Source organism: Leptonychotes weddellii, chromosome 3 (assembly GCF_054177405.1).
Source record: "Leptonychotes weddellii isolate Sample4059 chromosome 3, ASM5417740v2, whole genome shotgun sequence".
NCBI lineage: Eukaryota > Metazoa > Chordata > Mammalia > Carnivora > Phocidae > Leptonychotes > Leptonychotes weddellii.
This window is the reverse complement of record NC_138371.1, coordinates 101,770,153-101,789,992: the sequence shown is the minus strand read 5'-3', so window position 1 is coordinate 101,789,992 and position 19,840 is coordinate 101,770,153. Positions and strand designations below refer to the sequence as shown.

The window sequence follows — 19,840 nt, the reverse complement described above, 5'->3', positions numbered from 1 at the left end:
GTGCAAAAGTTTTTTATCTTGATGAAGTCCCAATAGTTCATTTTTGCCCTTGCTTCCCTTGCCTTTGGCAATGTTTCTAGGAAGAAGTTGTTGTGGCTGAGGTCGAAGAGGTTGCTGCCTGTGTTCTCCTCAAGGATTTTGATGGATTCCTGTCTCACATTTACATCTTTCATCCATTTTGAGTCTATTTTTGTGTGTGGTATAAGGAAATGGTCCAGTTTCACTCTTCTGCATGTGGCTGTCCAATTTTCCCAACACCATTTGTTGAAGAGACTTTTTTCCATTGGACATTCTTTCCTGCTTTGTTGAAGATTAGTTGATCATTGGGTTGAGGGTCCATTTCTGGGCTCTCTGTTCTGTTCCATTGATCTATGTGTCTGTTTTTGTGCTAGTACCACACTGTCTTGATGATTACAGCTTTGTGATAGAGCTTGAAATCTGGCTTTGTGATACCACCAGCTTTGCTTTTCTTTTTCAACATTCTTCTTGCTATTTGGGGTCTTTTCTAGTTCCATACAAATTTTAGGATTATTTGTTCCAATTCTGTGAAAAATGCTGATGGTATTTTGATAGGGATTGCATTAAATGTGTAGATTGCTCTAGGTAGCATTGACATCTTCACAATATTTGTTCTTCCAATCCATGAGCATGGAATGTTTTTCCATTTCTTTGTGTCTTCCTCAGTTTCTTTCATGAGTATTTTATAGTTTTCTGCATGCAGATTCTTTGCCTCTTTGGTTAGATTTATTCCTAGGTATCTTATGGTTTTGGGTGCAGTTGTAAATGGGATCGACTCCTTAATTTCTCTTTTTTCTGTCTTGTTGTTGGTGTATAGGAATGCCACTGATTTCTGTGCATTGATTTTATATCCTGCCACTTTACTGAATTCCTGTATGAGTTCTAGCAGTTTTGGGGTGGAGTCTTTGGGGTTTTCCACATAAAGTATCATATCTGCAAAAAAGAGAGTTTGACTTCTTCTTTGCTGATTAAGATGCCTTTTACTTCTTTTTGTTTTCTAATTGCTGTGGCTAGGACTTCCAATACTATGTGGAATAGCAGTGGTGATAGTGGATATCCCTGCCGTGTTCCTGACCTTAGGGGGAAAGCTCTCAGTTTTTCCCCATTAAGAATGATATTCGCTGTGGGTTTTTCATAGATGGCTTTTATGATATTGAGGTATGTACCCTCTATCCCTACACTGTGAAGAGTTTTAATCAAGAAAGGATGCTGTACTTTGTCAAATGCTTTTTCTGCGTCTATTGAGAGGATCATATGGTTCTTGTTCTTTTTTATTAATGTATTGTATCACATTGATTGATTTGTGGATGTTGAACCAACCTTGCAGCCCAGGAATAAATCCCGCTTGGTCGTGGTGAATAATCCTTTTAATGTACTGTTGGATCCTATTGGCTAGTATTTTCGTGAGAATTTTTGCATCCATGTTCATCAGGGATATTGGTCTGTAGTTCTCCTTTTTGATGGGGTCTTTGTCTGATTTTGGGATCAAGGCAATGCTGGCCTCAAAAAAGAGCTTGGAAGTTTTCCTTCCATTTCTATTTTTTGGGACAGTTTCAGAAGAATAGGTATTAGTTCTTCTTTAAATGTTTGGTAGAATTCCCCTGGGAAGCCATCTGGCCCTGGCTCTTGTTTATTGGGAGATTTTTGATTACTGCATCAATTTCCTTAGTGGTTATGGGTCTGTTCAGGTTTTCTATTTCTTCCTGGTTAAGTTTTGGTAGTTTATACAACTCTAGGAATGCATCCATTTCTTTCAGATTATCTAATTTGCTGCCATAGAGTTGCTCATAATATGTTCTTATAATTGTTTGTATTTCTTTGGTGTTGGTTGTGATCTCTCCTCTTTCATTCATGATTTTGTTGATTTGGGTCATTTCTCTTTTCTTTTTGATAAGTCTGCCCAGGGGTTTATCAATCTTGTTCATTCTTTCAGAGAACCAGCTCCTAGTTTCATTGATCTGTTCTACTGTTCTTTTAGTTTCTATTTCATTGATTTCTGCTCTGATCTTTATTATTTCTCTTCTCTTGCTGGGTTTAGGCTTTATTTGCTGTTCTTTCTCCAGCTCTTTTAGGTGTAGGGTTAGGTTGTGTATTTGAGACCTTTCTTGTTTCTTGAGAAAGGCTTATATTGCTATATACTTTCCTCTTAGGACCACCTTTGCTGCATCCCAAAGATTTGAACAGTTGTGTTTTCATTTTTATTGGTTTCCGTGAATTTTTTTAATTCTTAATTTCCTGGTTCTTTAGTAGGATGCTCTGTAGCCTCCATGTATTTGAGTTCTTTCCAAATTTCCTCTTGTAGTTGAGTTCTAGTTTCAAAGCATTGTGGTCCAAAAATATGCAGGGAATGATCCCAAACTTTTGGTACCAGTTGAGACCTGATTTGTGACCCAGGATGTGATCTATTCTGGAGAATGTTCCATGTGCCCTAGAGAAGAATGTGTATTCTGTTGCTTTGGGATGGAATGTTCTGAATATATCTGTGAAGTCCATCTGTTCCAGTGTATCATTTAAAGTTTTTATTTCCTTGTTGATCTTTGGCTTAGATGATGTGTCCTGATTTCAGTGAGGGGGGTTGTTAAAGTCCCCTACTATTATTGTATTGTTGTCGATGTGTTTCTTTGATTTTGTTATTAATTGGTTTATATAATTGGCTGCTCCCATGTTAGGGGCATAGATATTTAAAATTGTTAGATCTTCTTGTTGGATAGACCCTTTAAGTAGGATGTAGTGTCTTCCTCATCTCTTATTATAGTTTTTGGTTTAAAATCTAATTTGTCTGATCTAAGAATTGCCACCCCAGCTTTCTTTTGGTGTCCATTAGCATGGTAAATGGTTTTCTACCCCCTCACTTTCAATCTGGAGGTGTCTTTGGGTCTAAAATGAGTCTCTTGCAGACAGCATATTGATGGGTCTTGTTTTTTTATCCAATCTGCTACCCTGTTACATTCAGGGTAACTATTGAAAGATATGGATTTAGTGCCATTGTATTGCCTGTAAGGTGACTGTTACTGTATATTGTCTCTGTTCCTTTCTGGTCTGTTACTTTTAGGCTCTCTCTTCACTTAGCGGACCCCTTTCAATATTTCTTGTAGGGCTGGTTTCGTGTTCACAAATTCTTTTAGTTTTTCTTTGTCCTGGAAGGTGAAATTAATTTTAATGTTCTATTTAACTCAGAATATCCAACGTATCATTTCAGTGTGTACTGAACATAAAATCATTAGTGAAATATTTCACATTCTTTATTTTATTTAGTCTTCAAATTCGGTGTTATTTTACTTACATAACATCTCAGCAGGGATTGGCCACATTTCAAGTGCACATGCCACCGGCTGCCTCCTGGCCCCATTTTGCAGAGACAACCAACTTGTAGGTCAAATGAACTTTTCACTCCCCACCCCACCCTCAACAGCCCCCACCACTTCCTTGAGCTTCAAGAGCAATCCCTCCCTCAGTGGCCTTCTGCTTACTACTTGCCAGTGGGGGCCACAGGCAGGCCAGGCCAGTGGGGAGGCCGCCCAACCCCATGATGGAGGCAGGAGGAAGTGCCCAGTGGAGAGGGCTTCCAATGTTAGGTGCACTCAGCTCACAGCTCTCCTTGGGGTACCCCAGGGGGAAGATCTCCTGGTCAGGAGCTCAGAACTCATCTATTCCGGGGAGCTGACTCGTGTTACACAGCCACAAGCCAAGAGCCAGCAGAGGATGTTTTTTCTCTTTGACCACCAGCTCATCTACTGCAAGAAGGTACCAGAATTGCTGTGCCCTGCTGGATGAGCCATTTAGAGCAGGAGTAGAGGGGGTGAAACTGAGGGCTGGGAGTAGCTGCCAAAGAAAAGGAGCCACACACAGGTGGTTCCTTTTCCTGGGGACCTTCAGTGGAGCAGGCCCTTTGAGGTGATTCTTTGCAGAGGGAGCCAAATAGCCCAAGGACCATGGCAGTCTGACCAGGGCCCAGTGTTGTTGAGAATACCTTCCTGCTTGACCTAGGCTCTGCTTGCTTCTAAAGCCACCTCTACTGTCCCTGCAAATCTCAGCTCCCCCTGAGCCCTGGGGTCCTTGCTCCCACTGCTGCTTCTTTGCTGTAGCTTCTACTCCTCTCAACACGTGGCCCAGGTGGCTTTGTCGAGGAAGCCTGCCTGGCTGCTGGCCCTGGGCCCAGCCTGGTAGGCCTGGTACTCTTCTCTGTCATGCAGGGTGGGCCCTGGGCCACTGTTTCCATGGCCTACCTCCCCACGAGACTATGGGTACCCTAAAGACCCTCCAGGCCAGTCAGTAACTGAAGGCCAGCTCCTTCGCTGAAGGAGTGAGGCTCCTGCATCATGGCTTCAGCACACAGTTGTGGGCCACACCACACTCACTCTGCCCTCATGAGCCCACCATCTGCTTGGAAAGTGGGTGAGCAGCCCACTGGCCCTTCCAATTGCAGGGTGCGGGGTGAAGCATAAACATGGTCAGGAGAGTGGTTTGGAGGCCTGGGAGGGACCCAACAAGCAGGATAGGCCAGGAGCTCAGAGAGTCTCTGGCAGGATCTTCTCCGCCGGGATGTGCTGTACTATAAGGGCCGAGTGGATATGGATGGACTGGAGGTGGTGGATCTGGAGGATGGAAAAGACAGAGACCTCCACATGAGTGTCAAGAATGCCTTCCGGCTGCTCTGCGGCACCACGGGAGAGAGTCACCTGCTGTGTGCCAGGAAGCCTGAGCAGAAACAGCGCTGGCTCAAGGCCTTCGCCAGAGAGAGGGAGCAGGTGCGACTGGACCAGGAGACAGGTGCGAGACGCCATCAGCCTTGCTCCACTGTGAGGGCCCACCCAGCCCTCCTAACCCCTGAACACGAGGTCAGGAGAACCTTGACACTGTGAGACAGCATGTCCCACCGCCTAAGGGCCTCAGGTTTTGGCAAGGGTCCAGGGCACCTCTTCATTTCAGCCCCAGGGCATGGGTCTCCTGGCCTGTTGGGGGTTTGCTTCCAGAACACTCACATATGCACGCACACTTCATAAGGTGGGGGCCCTCTGCTCAGTTGCAGAGACCCGGTGAGGCCTCTTTCCAGCACAAAGCATTCAAGTAGGATTTGGGCACTGGCTGTGAGAAGCCTCCCCCACCCCAGCATAAGGCACCTTCCCACTGCATTCCTCTCCTCTCCGTGGGCCCCTGGGCATCATGCTCAAGAGTGACCAGATCGGCTCTTGGTCTGGGAAAGCCACAGTGGAGAGAAAGGATACTAGATGCTGGATACATCAGGGATTGGGTCAGGGTGAGAGATGGGATAGGGCAAGGATGTGGGGAGGGCCCTTGCACATCTCCTCTGCCTGGCTGGTCAAGGCAGGCTGGCTGAGCAGAATGCCGAACATCTGCAGCATGATGAGATCCCAGGCCCTGTGGGAGGTGCAGGGTTCACAGAGGACCACACAGATGCCAGGAGACACAGGGCAAGAGGAATTATTGGCTGGGGAGGTGGGGGAGGGGGAAAGGCAGCCAAGTCCTCAAGGTAAGCAGAGGTCTCATTTGTGGCCCTCCCTCCCAGGCTTCTCCATCACCGAGCTGCAGAGGAAGCAGGCCATGCTGAATGCCAGCAAGCAGCAGGCCACTGGGAAGCCCAAAGGTAAGCGGATGGTTCCCTGCCTCCTCCCATAGCAGCCTGGCCCTAGCCATGATCAAACTCTTCTCTGACCCCCAAAGGCAGCTAGCTCCTGGGGCCCACGTGCTGCCCACTGCGCTTTGCAGGTAATTGTTCCCAAAGATTGGTGTTGAGGCCACTGGTAACAAAGCTTTTGTCGGTGTGCAGTTGATGTTGCTCTCAATTCCCTTGGGTACCCCAGAGCAGGAACATTAGTGGAAGTGCACCTCCCCAGGCAGGATTTCTGGGAGGCCTTGTTCAGTCACCGGGCAAGGAGCTTCTTACAGAGATGTTAAATGCCTGGCATGCAGCCTGTTCCATGGAGGAGCTCCAGAGCCCCCACACCATCTCTGTAGGCTAGCGGGTGGCCCAGGCCACTAGGTGTGGTGGGCCGCATAGGAAGGCAGTTCCCTCCCGTGGGACAGGCCCCATCCCACCCCCCTACTGAGCAGAGGCTGCCGCTCTGCCCTGTGCCATCTGGCGACCTAGGCACCTATGATCCCTGCTTTCTTCTGCCCAGCCCTCAGCCGGCCCTACTACCTGGCACGCCAGAAGCACCCGGCTCTGCCCGCCAGCCTGCCCCAGCAACAGGTCTTGGTACTGGCAGAGCCCAAGCGAAAGCCATCCACCTTCTGGCACAGCATTAGCCGGCTGGCACCCTTCCGCAAGTGAGCCAGCTCCCCATCCGACAGCACTGTCTGGACCTAACCGCCAGTGGGCCTCCAGCTTTTTCTCCCCAAGGCCCACCGCATGTGGCCTCCTCTGCTGGTCACGCACACTGGAAGTTACGGACTGAGCGAGGGAGCTGCTCGGCGCCCCATTCGTGGATTCTCCCCCACTACTGGTGCACTGAAGACACCAGCTGGAGGGGCAGGGGCCCACAGCGGTGAGCCTCCCACCACCCTCTGGACCTCTGTGGGGCCTCCTGGGAGCCACAGCTCAGAGCCACCGGCCAGGCCAGTGTGTAGAAAACTGGCTGCTCTGAATCCTCTTCTCTGGACATCTGATCATCCCTCCTGTTTCCTCTGAGCAGGGGACCATCTGCCTTTAGCCCCTGCAAAGTTGGGCTCTGTGCCCCCTGCCCTCCAATTGTCCCTCAGGCCCCCAGTCCCCAGCTGGTGGTGCCAGGCAACTTGCATCCCTGGAGGGTGGGAACCAGAATTCTCTGCACAAAAATGTCTGGCCCAGAGCCAACTCATTTTTGCCTCCCAGCCCCTCTAGGCACTCCTGGCTGCTGGACACCCTTCCTCACTTGTGATGTGTTTATAGTGGAAAGAAAATAAAACCATAGTCACTGCATACTTCCGTCAGGGTTTGTGACCAGTCCACGTGTAGTTGTGGGTTGACTCCAGAACCTGGTCCCGGTTTTTTTGTTTGGATTGTGCTGTTTTTCTAACAATGGGGAGAAAGAATTGTTATCAGTGACACAGAAAGATTGCCTTACCCTAAGTGAGCATGAGAAGCCATAAGGACTGAATTCTGTGGCCCAGCATCCAGGACTGACCCACCAACCCAGAGGCCGGTGGACATGTGAGTTAGAGGGAAGCCCATGTCCCGCTGAGAAGGGTTCCCCATGAGTACAGGCAGGACCTGGCCTGCGGGTGTGGAACACTGAGCTGCCCCTCTGGCCCACGGGAATTCAGCAGCATGTACAGTCAGCCACTCTTGCACTATACCTTCTCCAAGCCAGAAACCACATTTAATTTCATAAAGAAACTTATGAAAAATAACCTGGCTGCCAGCCCTTGTTTTTCCATTTGTGTCTGTGTATTTTCTTCTTTGCATGCCCCATCCTTCCTGTACCTCTTGTACCTGTCTCTGCCCTGGGCCTTTCCTTCAACAGAAAGGAAGAGCCCAGCATCACCCAGTGCGGTGGGAGCTCACTTATCTGCAGACCATGCCCTTCAGAGCTTTGGTGGACAGAAACAAAGGTGATGGGGGAAGTACTTCAGAGGCTTAGACGGAGCTGGGAGGACAATGTGTGGCCTGGGAGCTGTCCTGGTGTGGGATATAGCTGGCCCAGCTCCTCCAACCTATTCAGGCCTGGAAGCCTCCCTGGCTGCTCCGAGTCGATGTTTAGCTGAAGTTGGCAAATGTTAATTTGGGGAACAGGAAGTCTGCAATCTTTCTGGGTCTTAGCATCCTCCTCAGTGAAATGGAGAATGTGTCCTCCCAGGACAAGCGAGGCCACAGGACCAGAAGAGGAACAGGGCCAGCTTTCCTCCCCTTCCCCCAGGGGAAAGAGTCCCCACAACCTGCTGCCTCCACACACCCTTACACACTGAGATGTCAGTGCCACACAAGGTCACCAGGGCTGAGCACCACAAGGCCCTCTGCCCCCAAACCCTGGATGTCCTAACTTGAAAGAATCTACACCACCTCCCAGCCAGGCCATGCCACCTCGATAAAACCTACAGGGGAAAAATTTTTTAAAAAAAATCACAACATGCAACACAAGTCAATCTTTATTGAAAACTGCAGTATTAATACATAACAATTCTGTTACAATAAACGTGCCTTTAAGAATTTTAAATCTGAGCTCATCTACTCATCAGATTGCATAAAAAATTAAAATAGTATGAATTTACACATAATGGAACTGGCTCAGGATGGATGTTCCATTCCTTTGTATTGATTGACACCGTAAGTTCAATGCAGAGGTGAGGGATGCCTTTAACACTGGAAGACAATGCTGACTTAAGCTTAAAAAAAGTACCAAGAGAACGGTCTAAAAAAAGTATTTAAAAATCATTTAAAAAAAAAAAAAAAGGAACCATTTCCTAGTCAGTCACAGCCCATGTGGCTCCTTGGGGCCTCTCCTCCATCACAGCAACCCTGCCAGGAGTGCAATAGAGCCTATTTTACTGACCACTAGTCTCCTGAAGCCCTCTGCAGGCTTCCTGAACAGACATCTGCCTCTCCTCTGTCTCCCTGTCCCAAGTAAGTAAACTTTAGTCCTGGGGATTCAAATAAGGTTATCCCTAGGGGGTTTTCTGTTCTTCAAATGAATGGGGGGTGGGGGGGCTGCATGCTAGGGGTGGGGGGAGGAGACAAATCCTCTGAAACATGTAACATCAACTTTGCAACTTTCAACCCAAAAAGATCAGACCCTCCTCTGCAGCAGGTCATCTGCAAGTCTGTTCAAAAAAGTGTGATGCACCTTCAGAAAGCTCAGGCTGAGTAATAAACAGCTCAGGCGAAAAACACACACAAACACTTGAGATGTGCTAGAGAGGAGCTAAGCAGTCTGCCCTTCCCCTGAGCCAACCACACTCCTCTGTAGAGACACCCCCACCCACCCTTAGAAAGCACCAGAGAAGAACCAGAAGCTGCCCCCCACCCTCAAGCCACTCAGCCTTAAAACTGCCCGTGAGCCTGCTGAGGGGTCAGAGAGGCATCCTGTCCTGTCTGGGCAATACTCAGGTTGGCAATGACTGGGGTATCCAGCCATTAGCTGCCAGATAGGGAGAAGGTGGCCCAACTGGTCAGAGAAATACTGTTTCCAACTGTTTCCAAGAACTGAAGAAGTCTGGATTTCCTTTTGGAAGTGGGCCCCAATGATGATGTGGTTGGCATGTGCCACCTTTCACCACCGGCTGGCAGGCACACTCACAGAAACCCGTGTGCCAGAGAGCAGCATAGCCAAAGTGCCTTAAGAATGTATTTCCTCTCATTATAGAAGTGATGGTGCCACCAGATGGAGCAAGGCACTGTATGCCCAGCATGGGAAGGGCAAGATGCTTGCCAACCAGATGCCCAGGCCGAGGCTCAAGACCTCCCTCGTGTCCTGTAAATACTGCATTTGCATAGCACTCAAGAAACAGAGTCACAGAACAGCAACTGGCTGGTCTAATAACCACACCAACAAGAATGTTCTGAAAAGATTTAACACGATACATAAAAGCTTCTGGAAGCGCCTGGCCTCCATGCCTATCACCATGAATGGCCCTGGCCGTGATGTTGGCTTCACTTCACAGAGGCAGCAAGCTGATGGGACCAACGCTCTTCACTAAACACTCAAGTCACCTGGCCCAGATCCTAACAAAATTTCCATAAGCAAAGAGACCTCCTAAACCTTAGCAGAGAGGCTGTAGAACAATTTTTTTTTTTAATACTCATGATAACATTCATGTTTAGAGGAATTAGGTCCTTTGCTTGCCTATCTCCACTTCTGAAAGAACCATAATTCAGCTGAAAGACTCTCAAATTAGGAATGTCACATACAAAAAGAAAAGCAAAGTTTCTCTGAATGTTCCACTATTATTCTTGGGATATCAAATTATGCAAATTTATAACAGAAGTCTATTCCTTAATTAATTTTACTGGAATTAAATGCTGTTAAAATTGCAACCTATGACAGTTTTGCTACTATTCGTATGTCCAGATTCTTACCTGCTAGGCAAGATCTACCTTTCATTATATTTGATAGCTGATGCCCTGATAGGTTCAAAATAGAAGATTTCCAGAGATGTATTCCATTATGCAAAAGTATTTGATAAAGCCTCCCAAAACTCACCTTCACAAAAGGAAAAAAGAGATTAAAAAAAATTATAAGGTGGAAAGTGTTTATGAAGCTGATATAAATGGGGGCAAAATGCAACCCACCCTTCTTGCTCTCAAAAACACCATTTAATTCAGTGCTTGTGAAAACACTCACCCTGTGTGTGCCATGTCTCAAGCAAGCCCAATGAAGCATCCTATATAACTTCTATCTTTCCTCAATTCAAATAACTCCACCCCCTTACATGTAGTTTTGTGTGTGTGTGTGTGTGTGTGTGTGTGTGTGCGCGCGTGCGCGCGCGCGCACACCCATTTTGATGTTCAGGGCTTTACTAAAGCATACATTAAAATCGTATTTTCTCCTAATCTATTACACTAAACTGGGGAAACTGACTTTTCTTTTACTTGGTCAGTTCAGCCCTGGAACCCTTAGAACCTATCAGATATTTATTACAATCCATCTACTATACAGATGGAATTACCAACAAAGAGTTGAAGAAGTGGACACAAACCATGTGCCTGAAGTAAATGGTTCACATATATACACACACACACACTGACAAACACACATGTGGGTTAAGTGCTAATGAAGCAATTTAAAGTACTTATCAGTAAGCACACTATGTTAATAGACATTGGGAATAAGGAATCTTCTGTTTACAATGATCCATGCAAAAATATTCCTAAACTTCTTATAAAATAAAATGTGGAAAAAAAAATTATGGGGTACTTACTACAAAAAATAAGGTTACCAAAGGCTCAGGGGTCAGGTCTCCTACTCACCAAATGGAGCCGAATGCCAAACCAGTGCCAGAGTCCTGACCTAGCTGCCAGAGATGTAGGGGCAGGGTCCCCTCCCCAACCAAAGCCCACAACACTTGAAACAATGATGGGGTGAACAGGAGCATACCCCACGCCCACCTGACAGACTGCTGAAAGGGAACAAAACCCTCACCCTCCCACCCCCTCTCTGAACAGACACACACTCCCACTGATACAAGTTGGGCACATTTAGGCAAAAAAATCCTCTTCATTTCTTATGTACAATATTCAGACTTTAAACACAAAATTCTTTCCGAATAAATCCTGGAAGGCAAATGCATTCTGATGCTGCCTGGCCCTTTGATGTCCATACCTGCTTTGTGCTAAGAGCCCTCAGCCACAAGACATGGCAGACAAAGCTCACAGACAAAAGGCACCAGCCCTTCCCTCACATCTCCACAGACCCATCTCCAGGAGCAGCCTCCAAATTTTCTGAGATGACAAGTCCCCAACAGGTGGATGGGCCCAAACATAGCCACAGCCCTGCCTCTCTACAAGAAACTTCAAATAAAGTTTTGTTCCCTTTTAATAGTTCTTAAATATACAACTTTCTTCATAACAGCTGAAATCTTTGCCCTTCTTTGGCGAGGAGGGTGACGGGGGCGGTGAGAACAGCAACGCCTATCTATGTTTTCAGTGGACTGAAACATTTCTTGGGGCGGGGAGGAATGGTTTTCTGTGCTAAATAAAGGAGAAGCCAATACCTCCTACAAGTGTGGCTGTTTCTCCTTCACATGTCTTCCATCCCAGGAAAATAATTTAGTTCTACATAGGACTTTTCCAGTAAAGATACAGAAAACCTCATCTCTATCTGTAAGAGGCTTGTCATGAAAACTTAAATGGCAGAGAAAATTGCTTTGCTGATACACAGACCACCTCTTGCCCCTAGCTATATACTGGCCACACACTCTACACTTTCATGATGATCTTTAAGAATGTCCACACCACAATGCCCCCCAAGACTAAATGGCAAGATAGGGATGCCCAGTAAGTTGGCTGCATCCCCGGCAGTGGCGGCTCTCCCGGCACTCTCCCTGTCCCTGCAACTCTCTCCCCTCGCCGTGCAGTCAGTGTGAAAGAAACAGATGGCTGAAAACTCAAAGTCCACGTTACCAACTGGCAACCCACCTCAACCCCTGAAGAATCATCATCTAAGGGATTTCAGATACTCTATGAAGAAATTCACTTTAACACTTATAACTTTAAGACTCTGCATACATTACAACAGTGCATTAGTGATACAAGTTATAAAATGCTTTTCCATTCCTTTGGGTTTTGCATATGATGGTTTTGCATCAGTCACTGCAGGTAGATTGAGCAAGCTTTGTTTTTGTGTTTGTTTTTTTAGACATGCATTCAACTAGATATGATTCAGAATAGATTAATACTCCCTTTTAATCATTACAGTTAGCTAAAAAATTGCCAGGCAGCCCACAAAACAGGATTTGCTTTAAGACCAACCCACAGAGTTAGTTGGAGACTAATGGCGCTGGGACCTGCTGGGCCGGGCCATAGTAGTGTTTAGCTAAGTGTAGAGAGCATTAAGAAGAAAGTCCGGGTTGGAGGCGCGAGGCCTGCAGCACCAGCTGTGGAACCTCCATGATGTGACTGCACAGCTCCATCCTCAAACCTGGCAGGGGGAAGAAAGACAGACACAGTCAACAAAGAGTGCCTCTGGCACCACTGCTCCAAAAAGGAGGGGTTTCATTCAACTCAAGGAGGACGAAATCCACTAGGACCAGAAAGGGCAGCAGCAGGAGAGGCCACTGCTCCTGGTTCTGTGGACCTGAGAGAGACTTCCAGTTACAACTAGAATCCCATTTCCTGCAGAAGGCAGTGGGAGATTAGAGCATGGAAGAGGAAAGGAACAAAGTCTACAGTGTATACAGCAAGTACTCCATGGTTCCCTTCCTTCTTCTACTTTATAGAGTCCCAATAAGAACAAAAATTTAAATACCACACTGCTCTTGGATTAACAGGTAGCATTTTTCTCATTAGTGCTTAAAATATGTTAGATTTGCCATTCTGTACTGAAAAAAATACACTTTAGTCAAGAGTCAACACAGATTTCACCGGTCACTTACATTTGCAGGGTGATCACCACTGAGGGGGCACGTAGCTGTAGGTGGGCGTTCCTGGGGCCCGATACGTGGGCACAGTGACTGGGTGGGGGGCAACAGGAGTTGGGGAGTGGGCGGTCAGCAGGGTACCTGGAAGAAAGAGCAGCTGTCTCAGTGGCAGGCAGCACCACCACACACAAGGCGAGCCCGTGTCACCACAGAGCTCCACGCTGCCCAACGAGAGAGCTCTGGCCCGGCCTGCTTTGAAAGGAAGGAGATACACAGAAGGAGGGGTAGTCTCGACCTAGAGTGCTGTCAGAACTCTGATCGTACACAACTCAAAGCTGTACGATCACAGCAAGCTTATATGATAACGTCTACAGGCTTTGTGCTTTCCCTTCACACAAGCATACTCAATGATTTTTGGAAATCAGGTAATTGACAAAATAAAAAAATTCAGCCTTAAAAAGGAAGGAAATTGGTTACATGCTACAACATGGATGAACCCTGAGGACGTTAAGTAAAATAAGCCAGTCACAAAAAGATACATCCAAAAGGACTCCACTTACATGAGGTATCTCGAGTAGTCAAACTGACAAAGTAAACGGTGGTGGCCAGGGGCTGGACTGGGCTGGGGGTGGGGGGCACAGGGGATAAGGGGAATTGTTATTTAATGAGCAGACCTTCAGTTCTCAAGGTGAAAAAGTTCTGTTTTACAAAAATGTGACTATACTTAACATTACTAAACTATATACAGTTAAAAATGGTTAAGATGGTAATAAATTGAAGAGAGGGAAGACTCCAAACTACATGAGCTTCTGAGTACATGAAGATAATGTATTCCCTTATAACTACAGAAAACTCAGCAACTCTCTGAGCCCATCTGTAGATAAGCAGAACCTCAAACCTAACAGCCTCATTTTGCTTCTCTTCACTTCCCATCTCCCTGCCCACAACCAGCCCACAGCCTGACATCCCTCCTTCCACATGCCTCAAACATGCAGTTTCTGTCTCTCCACAGATAAGTATGGGAAACCCAAATACAATGGAGACTCTGGGCAGAAAATACATACCTTTCTCTCTGGCACAATCTCCCTATGTTGAAGTTAAAAAAAAAAAAAAGAAAAGAAAAAAAAAAGAGGGAACAACATTGGGAAAAAAAACCCAACAAAACAAAAACAAAAAAACACAGCCAATGGCAAGCACGTGCATCTTGTGTACCTGGCTGCCCGGCCATAGACAACTCATGTGCCCACTGGAGGTAACCTAATCCTTAGACATTACGTCAAGTCCCCAGGGGCTCTGTAGTCCAAGAAGATGTGTACATCCTACCCAGGAGCCTCATGTTTCTGTGATTTATTTTTCTGACCAAGGGAAGCCTTGGGAAATAAAGTCGACCAATGCCAAAGGATTTCTACAAGTAGCTGTTAATGTCTATTAACACAAAGCCAGTTTTCTTAGATTTATGCAAACACCAACATTCACACAACTTGCCCTGCAAAGATAGCCCACAATAAAGGGCGGTACCAGGAGGGCCAGCCCACCTAGACACAAAGTCATCCCCTTCTGCTCAAGCTTGGTATGCTCCTCAGGGGGACCGACCACTCCTCGGCCCTACTGCCAAGGGCTCAGCTCACCCGTCAAATACAGAGATCACTAACCAGTCGTGCCCACAGGAAAGGTACCTGGTTCTTGGCTTGTCACTCTAAACCCCAGACTCCTCTCAAATGAAAGGAGAAGAGGAGGAAATGAAGGGAAGGGAAAGAAAAAGATTATATGCTGTTCCTTTCCTGACGAGTATGTCCTTCCATACAACTCGAGCCATGAAAAATCAAACCAAGGGTAAAAGAATTAGTGAGCTCTCTCTTCCCCCGGCTCTCACGCCATCATAAAACAGGCAACCCAGGGTCAAGGACTCACCTGCCGACATGGCCATAGTGGTCCCAGCCACCATGCCCATGGTGACGCCGTTGCCTCTAGGTGGAGGGATGGGAGCAGGGTACACCGTCGCCGGCATGCCATTGGGCTGCACCACTGTGGTGTGGTGGATGACGTGAGGGGGTGCTGCGTACAGGGGCTGTGTGTAGTACGTGCCTTGCTGTGGAGAAGAGGAGAGACAACTGCCACAGGGCTCCACACCCCATGGATCAGAGCCCAGAGAGAACCAACCCTTCCCGTATGCACAGTGCCCGTGAGCACCATTAAGAGACCCACAGCACACCCCAGGCCTACCTGCGCGTAGGGGCTCTGCTGAGGGTAGGCACTTCGCACAGGGTACACAGCGGTCTGGTAGGGGTTGGGGGAGGAGGAGTATGGTGGCACTGCCCCGCTGGTGGGGGAACAGGACACTTTGTAAGGTGTGCCGGGAGTGTAACCTGAAACAAAGAAGCCAATGGCCGTGAAAAACCCAGAGCTTTTCCTCTAAGGTCAGGAACAAGACAAGGCTGTCCACTCTCACCACTGTTATTCAACACAGTACTGAAGTCCTAGGCACAGCAGTCAGACAAGAAATAAATGGCATCCAAAATGGTAAGGAGGAAGTAAAACTGTCTATCTGCAGATGACATGACACTACACATAGAAAACTCTAAAGACTCCATCAAGAAACTATTAAAATAAATGAATTCAGTAAAACTGTAGGACACGAATATATAGAAATCTGTTGTGTTTCTACACACTAGTGAAAAGTAGAAGAGAAATTAAGAAAACAGTCCCACTTAAAACTGTACCAAAAAGAATAAGATACCTAGAAATAAATTTAACCAAGGAGGTGGAAGACCTGTGCTCTGAGAACTGTAGAACACACTTATGGAAAAAAACTGAAGACAACACAAATAAATGGAAAGCTACACCACACTCATGAACTGGAAGAATATCGTTAAAATGTCCTTACTACCAAAAGCAATATACAGATTCAACGCAATTCCTATCAAAATACCAATAGCATTTTTCACAGAACTAGAACAAACAATCCTAAAACTTGTATATGGAACCACAAAAGACCCCGAATAGCCAAAGCAATCTTGAGAAAGAAAAACAAAGCTGGAGGTATCACAATCCCAGATTTCAAGATATATTACAAAGATGTAATCATCAAGACAGTATGGTACTAGCATAAAAACAGACACACAGATCAATGGAATAGAACAGAGAGCCCAGAAATAAACCCACGTTTAATTGGCCAACTAATAATCTATAACAAAGGAGGCAAGAATATACCATGGGGAAAAGACAGTTTAATAAAAGGTATTGGGAAAAGTGCACAGCTACATGCAAAAGAATGAAACTGGACCACTTTCTTACACCATACACAAAAATTAAAATGGAATAAAGACCTAAATGTGAGACCTGAAACCTCAAAAAAGTCCTAAAAGAAAATCTAGGCAATAATCTCTTGTACAATGGCCTTAGCAACATATTTATGGATCTCTCAAGCAAGGGAAACAAAAGCAAAAATAAACTATTAGAACTACATCAAACTAAAAAGCTTCTGCACAGGGGTTCCTGGGTGGTGCAGGTGATTGAGCGTTCGACTCTTGGTTTCGGCTCCAGTCACGATATCAGGGTCATGGAATCGAGCCCCCTGCCTGGCTCCAGGCCCCACACTGAAGGAGTCTGCTTTGGTTTCTCCCTCTGTCCCTCCCTCCCGCACTCGCTCTCTCTAAAATAAATAGATCTTTAAAAATAAACAAACAAATAAATAAAATGCTTCTGCACAGTAAAGTAACCCATGACAAAACAAAAAGACAACTACTGAATGGGAGACAAGATCTGCAAATGAAAAATGTGATAAGGGGTTAATATCCAAAATTACATGAAGAACACCACCAAAAAAACAATCCAGTTAAGAAATGGGCAAAAGACCTGAATAGACATTTTTCCAAACAAGATCCCAGGTGGCTAACAGACACATTAAAAGATGCTCAACATCACTCATCATCAGGGAAATGCAAATCAAAACCACAATGAGATCTCACCTCACACCAGTCAGAATGGCTAGTATCAAAAAGACAAGAAATAACAAGTGCTGGTAAGGATGTGGAGAAAGGGGAACCCTGGTGCACTGTTGGTGGGAACGAAATTGGTGCAGCCACTACAGAAAATAGTATGGCCATTCCTCAAAAAGTTAAAAACAAACAAACACCAAATGATCCAGTAATTCCACTATTGGGTATTTAACCAAAGAAAATGAAAACACTAGTCTGGAAAGATACATACACCCCTATGTTTATTGTAGCATTATTTACAACAGCCAAGATATGGAAGCAACCCAAGTATCCAATGATAGAATGCATAAAGATGATGTCATGTATATGTACGTGTGTACACAAACACACACACACAAACACGCTCTCTCTCTCTCTCTGGAATACTACTCAGCCATAAAAAAGAATGAGATCTTGTCATTTGCAACAATATGGATGGACCTAGAGGATATTACGTTAAGTGAAGTCTGACTGAGAAAGACAAATACCATATGATCCAGTGATTTCACTTATATGTGCAATCTAAAAAACAAAACAAAGCAAAAACCACAAACAGACTCAAAAATAGAGAACAAAGCAGTGGTTGCCGGGCTGGGGGAGAAGGGAATGGTGATAGGCAAAACAGGTGAAGGGGATTATGAGGTACAAACGTCCAGTTATAAAGTTAAGTCAGTCATGTAGAAGAAAAGTAGAGTACAGGGAATATAGTCAATAATACTGTAATAACACTGTATGACTGTGCTAAGCAATGAGCAATACACAGAAATGTTAAATCACTATGTTTATACACCTAAAACTAATAAAAAAAAAATTTTAAAAGGAAAGAAAAAAAGGCCTTAATTCAAACCCACTTTTGGGCCCGGCACAGGGAGGAACCACATGTGCAGTGAGGAACAAAGCAGTGTTACAGCCCTGACTGCAGTCAAGATCTGACACCACTGTGGCCCTGTCTATCCTCCACAAACATCTGACTTCATTTCTAGACCTGATGTGCAAATATGTTTGTGGGGATTGGGGGAGAAGGGAAAAAACAAAGGAGAAGGTTCTACTGAGAGTATACTCAACACAGGAATAGGAAAGAAATACCTGTCCTGTGGGAATACAAATTGGTACACCTTCCTGGGCCACAATCTGGCATTAAAAGTATGGACTGGAACAGACTCAACTGTAAGAATTCTCATCACAGTGTTGTTTATTACAGCAAAAAAAAGGGAACAGGGGAGAAACTTGTCAAACACCAGGGCTAAGGTAAAAAGATCTGAGTTAAGACAGCAAGTTGAACACATACATTTGCATCTGTCCCCACCCAAAGTGACAATAAATCAGATTAATAAGTTAAAGATGTAAAGCCACAGAGACAAAGAATGGGAGAGAAGACAACACTTTGGAACCTAAAAAGCAGAAGTGGAAAATGATTTGGCAGACTCAAAATAGCTACATCACAGCCAACAGTGAAGAGGGCCGAGAAGCAGCCTGCTACCAGGCACACCCCTTCCCCAAAACCTGGAAACTATCAGCACTTGCTTCCAGTTGATGGAGCGCTAAAAGTCTGGAAGAGTGGCTAGAGTCTATTTGCTAAGCCAGAAGATGTCTGGCTCCCCATTCTTCCTGACTCCCCATCCCAACAAGGAACAGTGGCTTATTCTCAAGGGAGGGTATGAGAGGGCCTCTGAACTGCTATGTTCTTAGCAGCTTTATTCATAATGACCAAATGTCCACCAGCAAACTGGTACATCCATAGAATAAAATACTAGTTAGCAACCAAAAAGATACAACTGCTGATACATACAACATGGGATAAATCTCAAACTATAAGATGCAAAAGAAGCCAGACATAAGAATACATGCTGAGAGGTGCCTGGCTGGCTCAGTTGGTGGAGCACCTGACTCTTGATCTCAGGGTCCTGAGTTCAAGCCCCACATTGGGCACAAAGCTTACTTAAGAAAATTTTAAATTATTAAAAAAAATACATGCTAACTTCACTGATAGGAAACTCTAGGAAAGACCAACCTAATATTCCAAGACAGAAAACCGATTGGTGGTGGTCAGGGGCCAGAGGGCATGAAGGAACTTCTCAGGGAATGAAGTCACTTGACTGTGGTGGTGTTACACAACTGTATACTCCTGTCTAAAGACACCAGACCAACCGCTTAAAAGGATAACTTTTAGTATATGTAAATTATACCTCAATAAAACTGCTTTCTAAAAGTGAGAGAGGCTCTCGGGTGGAGCACTCAGTTAAGTGTCCGACTCTTGGTTTTGGCTCAGGTCGTGATCTAAGGGTGATGAGATTGAGCCCTGCTTCCGGATCCACATTCAGGGTGGAGTCCGGTTGAAGATTCTCTCCCTCTGCCCCTCCCCCAAACCTCTCTCTAAAATAAATCTTCAAAAAAAGTTTTTAAAAAAAGGTGTCTGAGGTACTATTTCTCATTCATTACGAGACAAGGGCTCACTCACTCACACTTAATTCATGGGCGTGTCAGACAGTACAACTGCTCATAAAGCTAGAGAAATACTTTCCATAGGACCCAGCAATTCACGCTCAGATATCTATCCTAGAAGAATGAAAACATATGTTCACACCAGGACTTATAAAAACTGTTCACCAAACTTCTTCATAATAGACAAAAATTGGGAAATAACGCTCATCAAAAGGAGAATGGGGCGCCTGGGTGGCTCAGTTGGTTGGGCGACTGCCTTCGGCTCAGGTCATGATCCTGGAGTCCCGGGATCGAGTCCCGCATCGGGCTCCCCGCTCAGCGGGGGGTCTGCTTCTCCCTCTGACCCTCTTCCCTCTCGTGCTCTCTGTCTCTCATTCTCTCTCTCAAGTAAA

At 45.7% G+C, this 19,840-nt stretch overlaps 2 protein-coding genes across 10 annotated transcripts in view; one reads left to right on the top strand and one right to left on the bottom strand.

Moving 5' to 3' along the window:
* Positions 1 to 7,392, top strand: part of ARHGEF4 (Rho guanine nucleotide exchange factor 4) — a 230,301-nt gene extending 222,909 nt beyond the window's left edge. For 6 of the 7 annotated variants that reach the window (XM_081814675.1, XM_081814674.1, XM_081814680.1 and 3 more), the window contains 4 exons: positions 3,631 to 3,762; positions 4,545 to 4,788; positions 5,546 to 5,623; positions 6,159 to 7,392. In XM_081814675.1, coding sequence (XP_081670801.1) covers positions 3,631 to 3,762; positions 4,545 to 4,788; positions 5,546 to 5,623; positions 6,159 to 6,310 — 606 coding nt within the window. In that variant the 3' untranslated portion in view covers positions 6,311 to 7,392. The remainder of the gene's footprint in view (positions 1 to 3,630; positions 3,763 to 4,544; positions 4,789 to 5,545; positions 5,624 to 6,158) is intronic. The other variant, XM_081814676.1, reaches the window with a different exon arrangement.
* A 693-nt stretch (positions 7,393 to 8,085) lies between these two features.
* The window catches only part of FAM168B (family with sequence similarity 168 member B), a 42,641-nt gene continuing 30,886 nt past the window's right edge, over positions 8,086 to 19,840 (bottom strand). For all 3 annotated transcript variants that reach the window (XM_081814683.1, XM_081814681.1, XM_081814684.1), the window contains exons 4-7: positions 15,253 to 15,395; positions 14,941 to 15,118; positions 13,045 to 13,170; positions 8,086 to 12,590 (exon numbers count right to left, since the gene is read on the bottom strand). In XM_081814683.1, the coding sequence (XP_081670809.1) occupies positions 13,058 to 13,170; positions 14,941 to 15,118; positions 15,253 to 15,395 (434 nt within the window). In that variant the 3' untranslated portion in view covers positions 8,086 to 12,590; positions 13,045 to 13,057. The remainder of the gene's footprint in view (positions 12,591 to 13,044; positions 13,171 to 14,940; positions 15,119 to 15,252; positions 15,396 to 19,840) is intronic.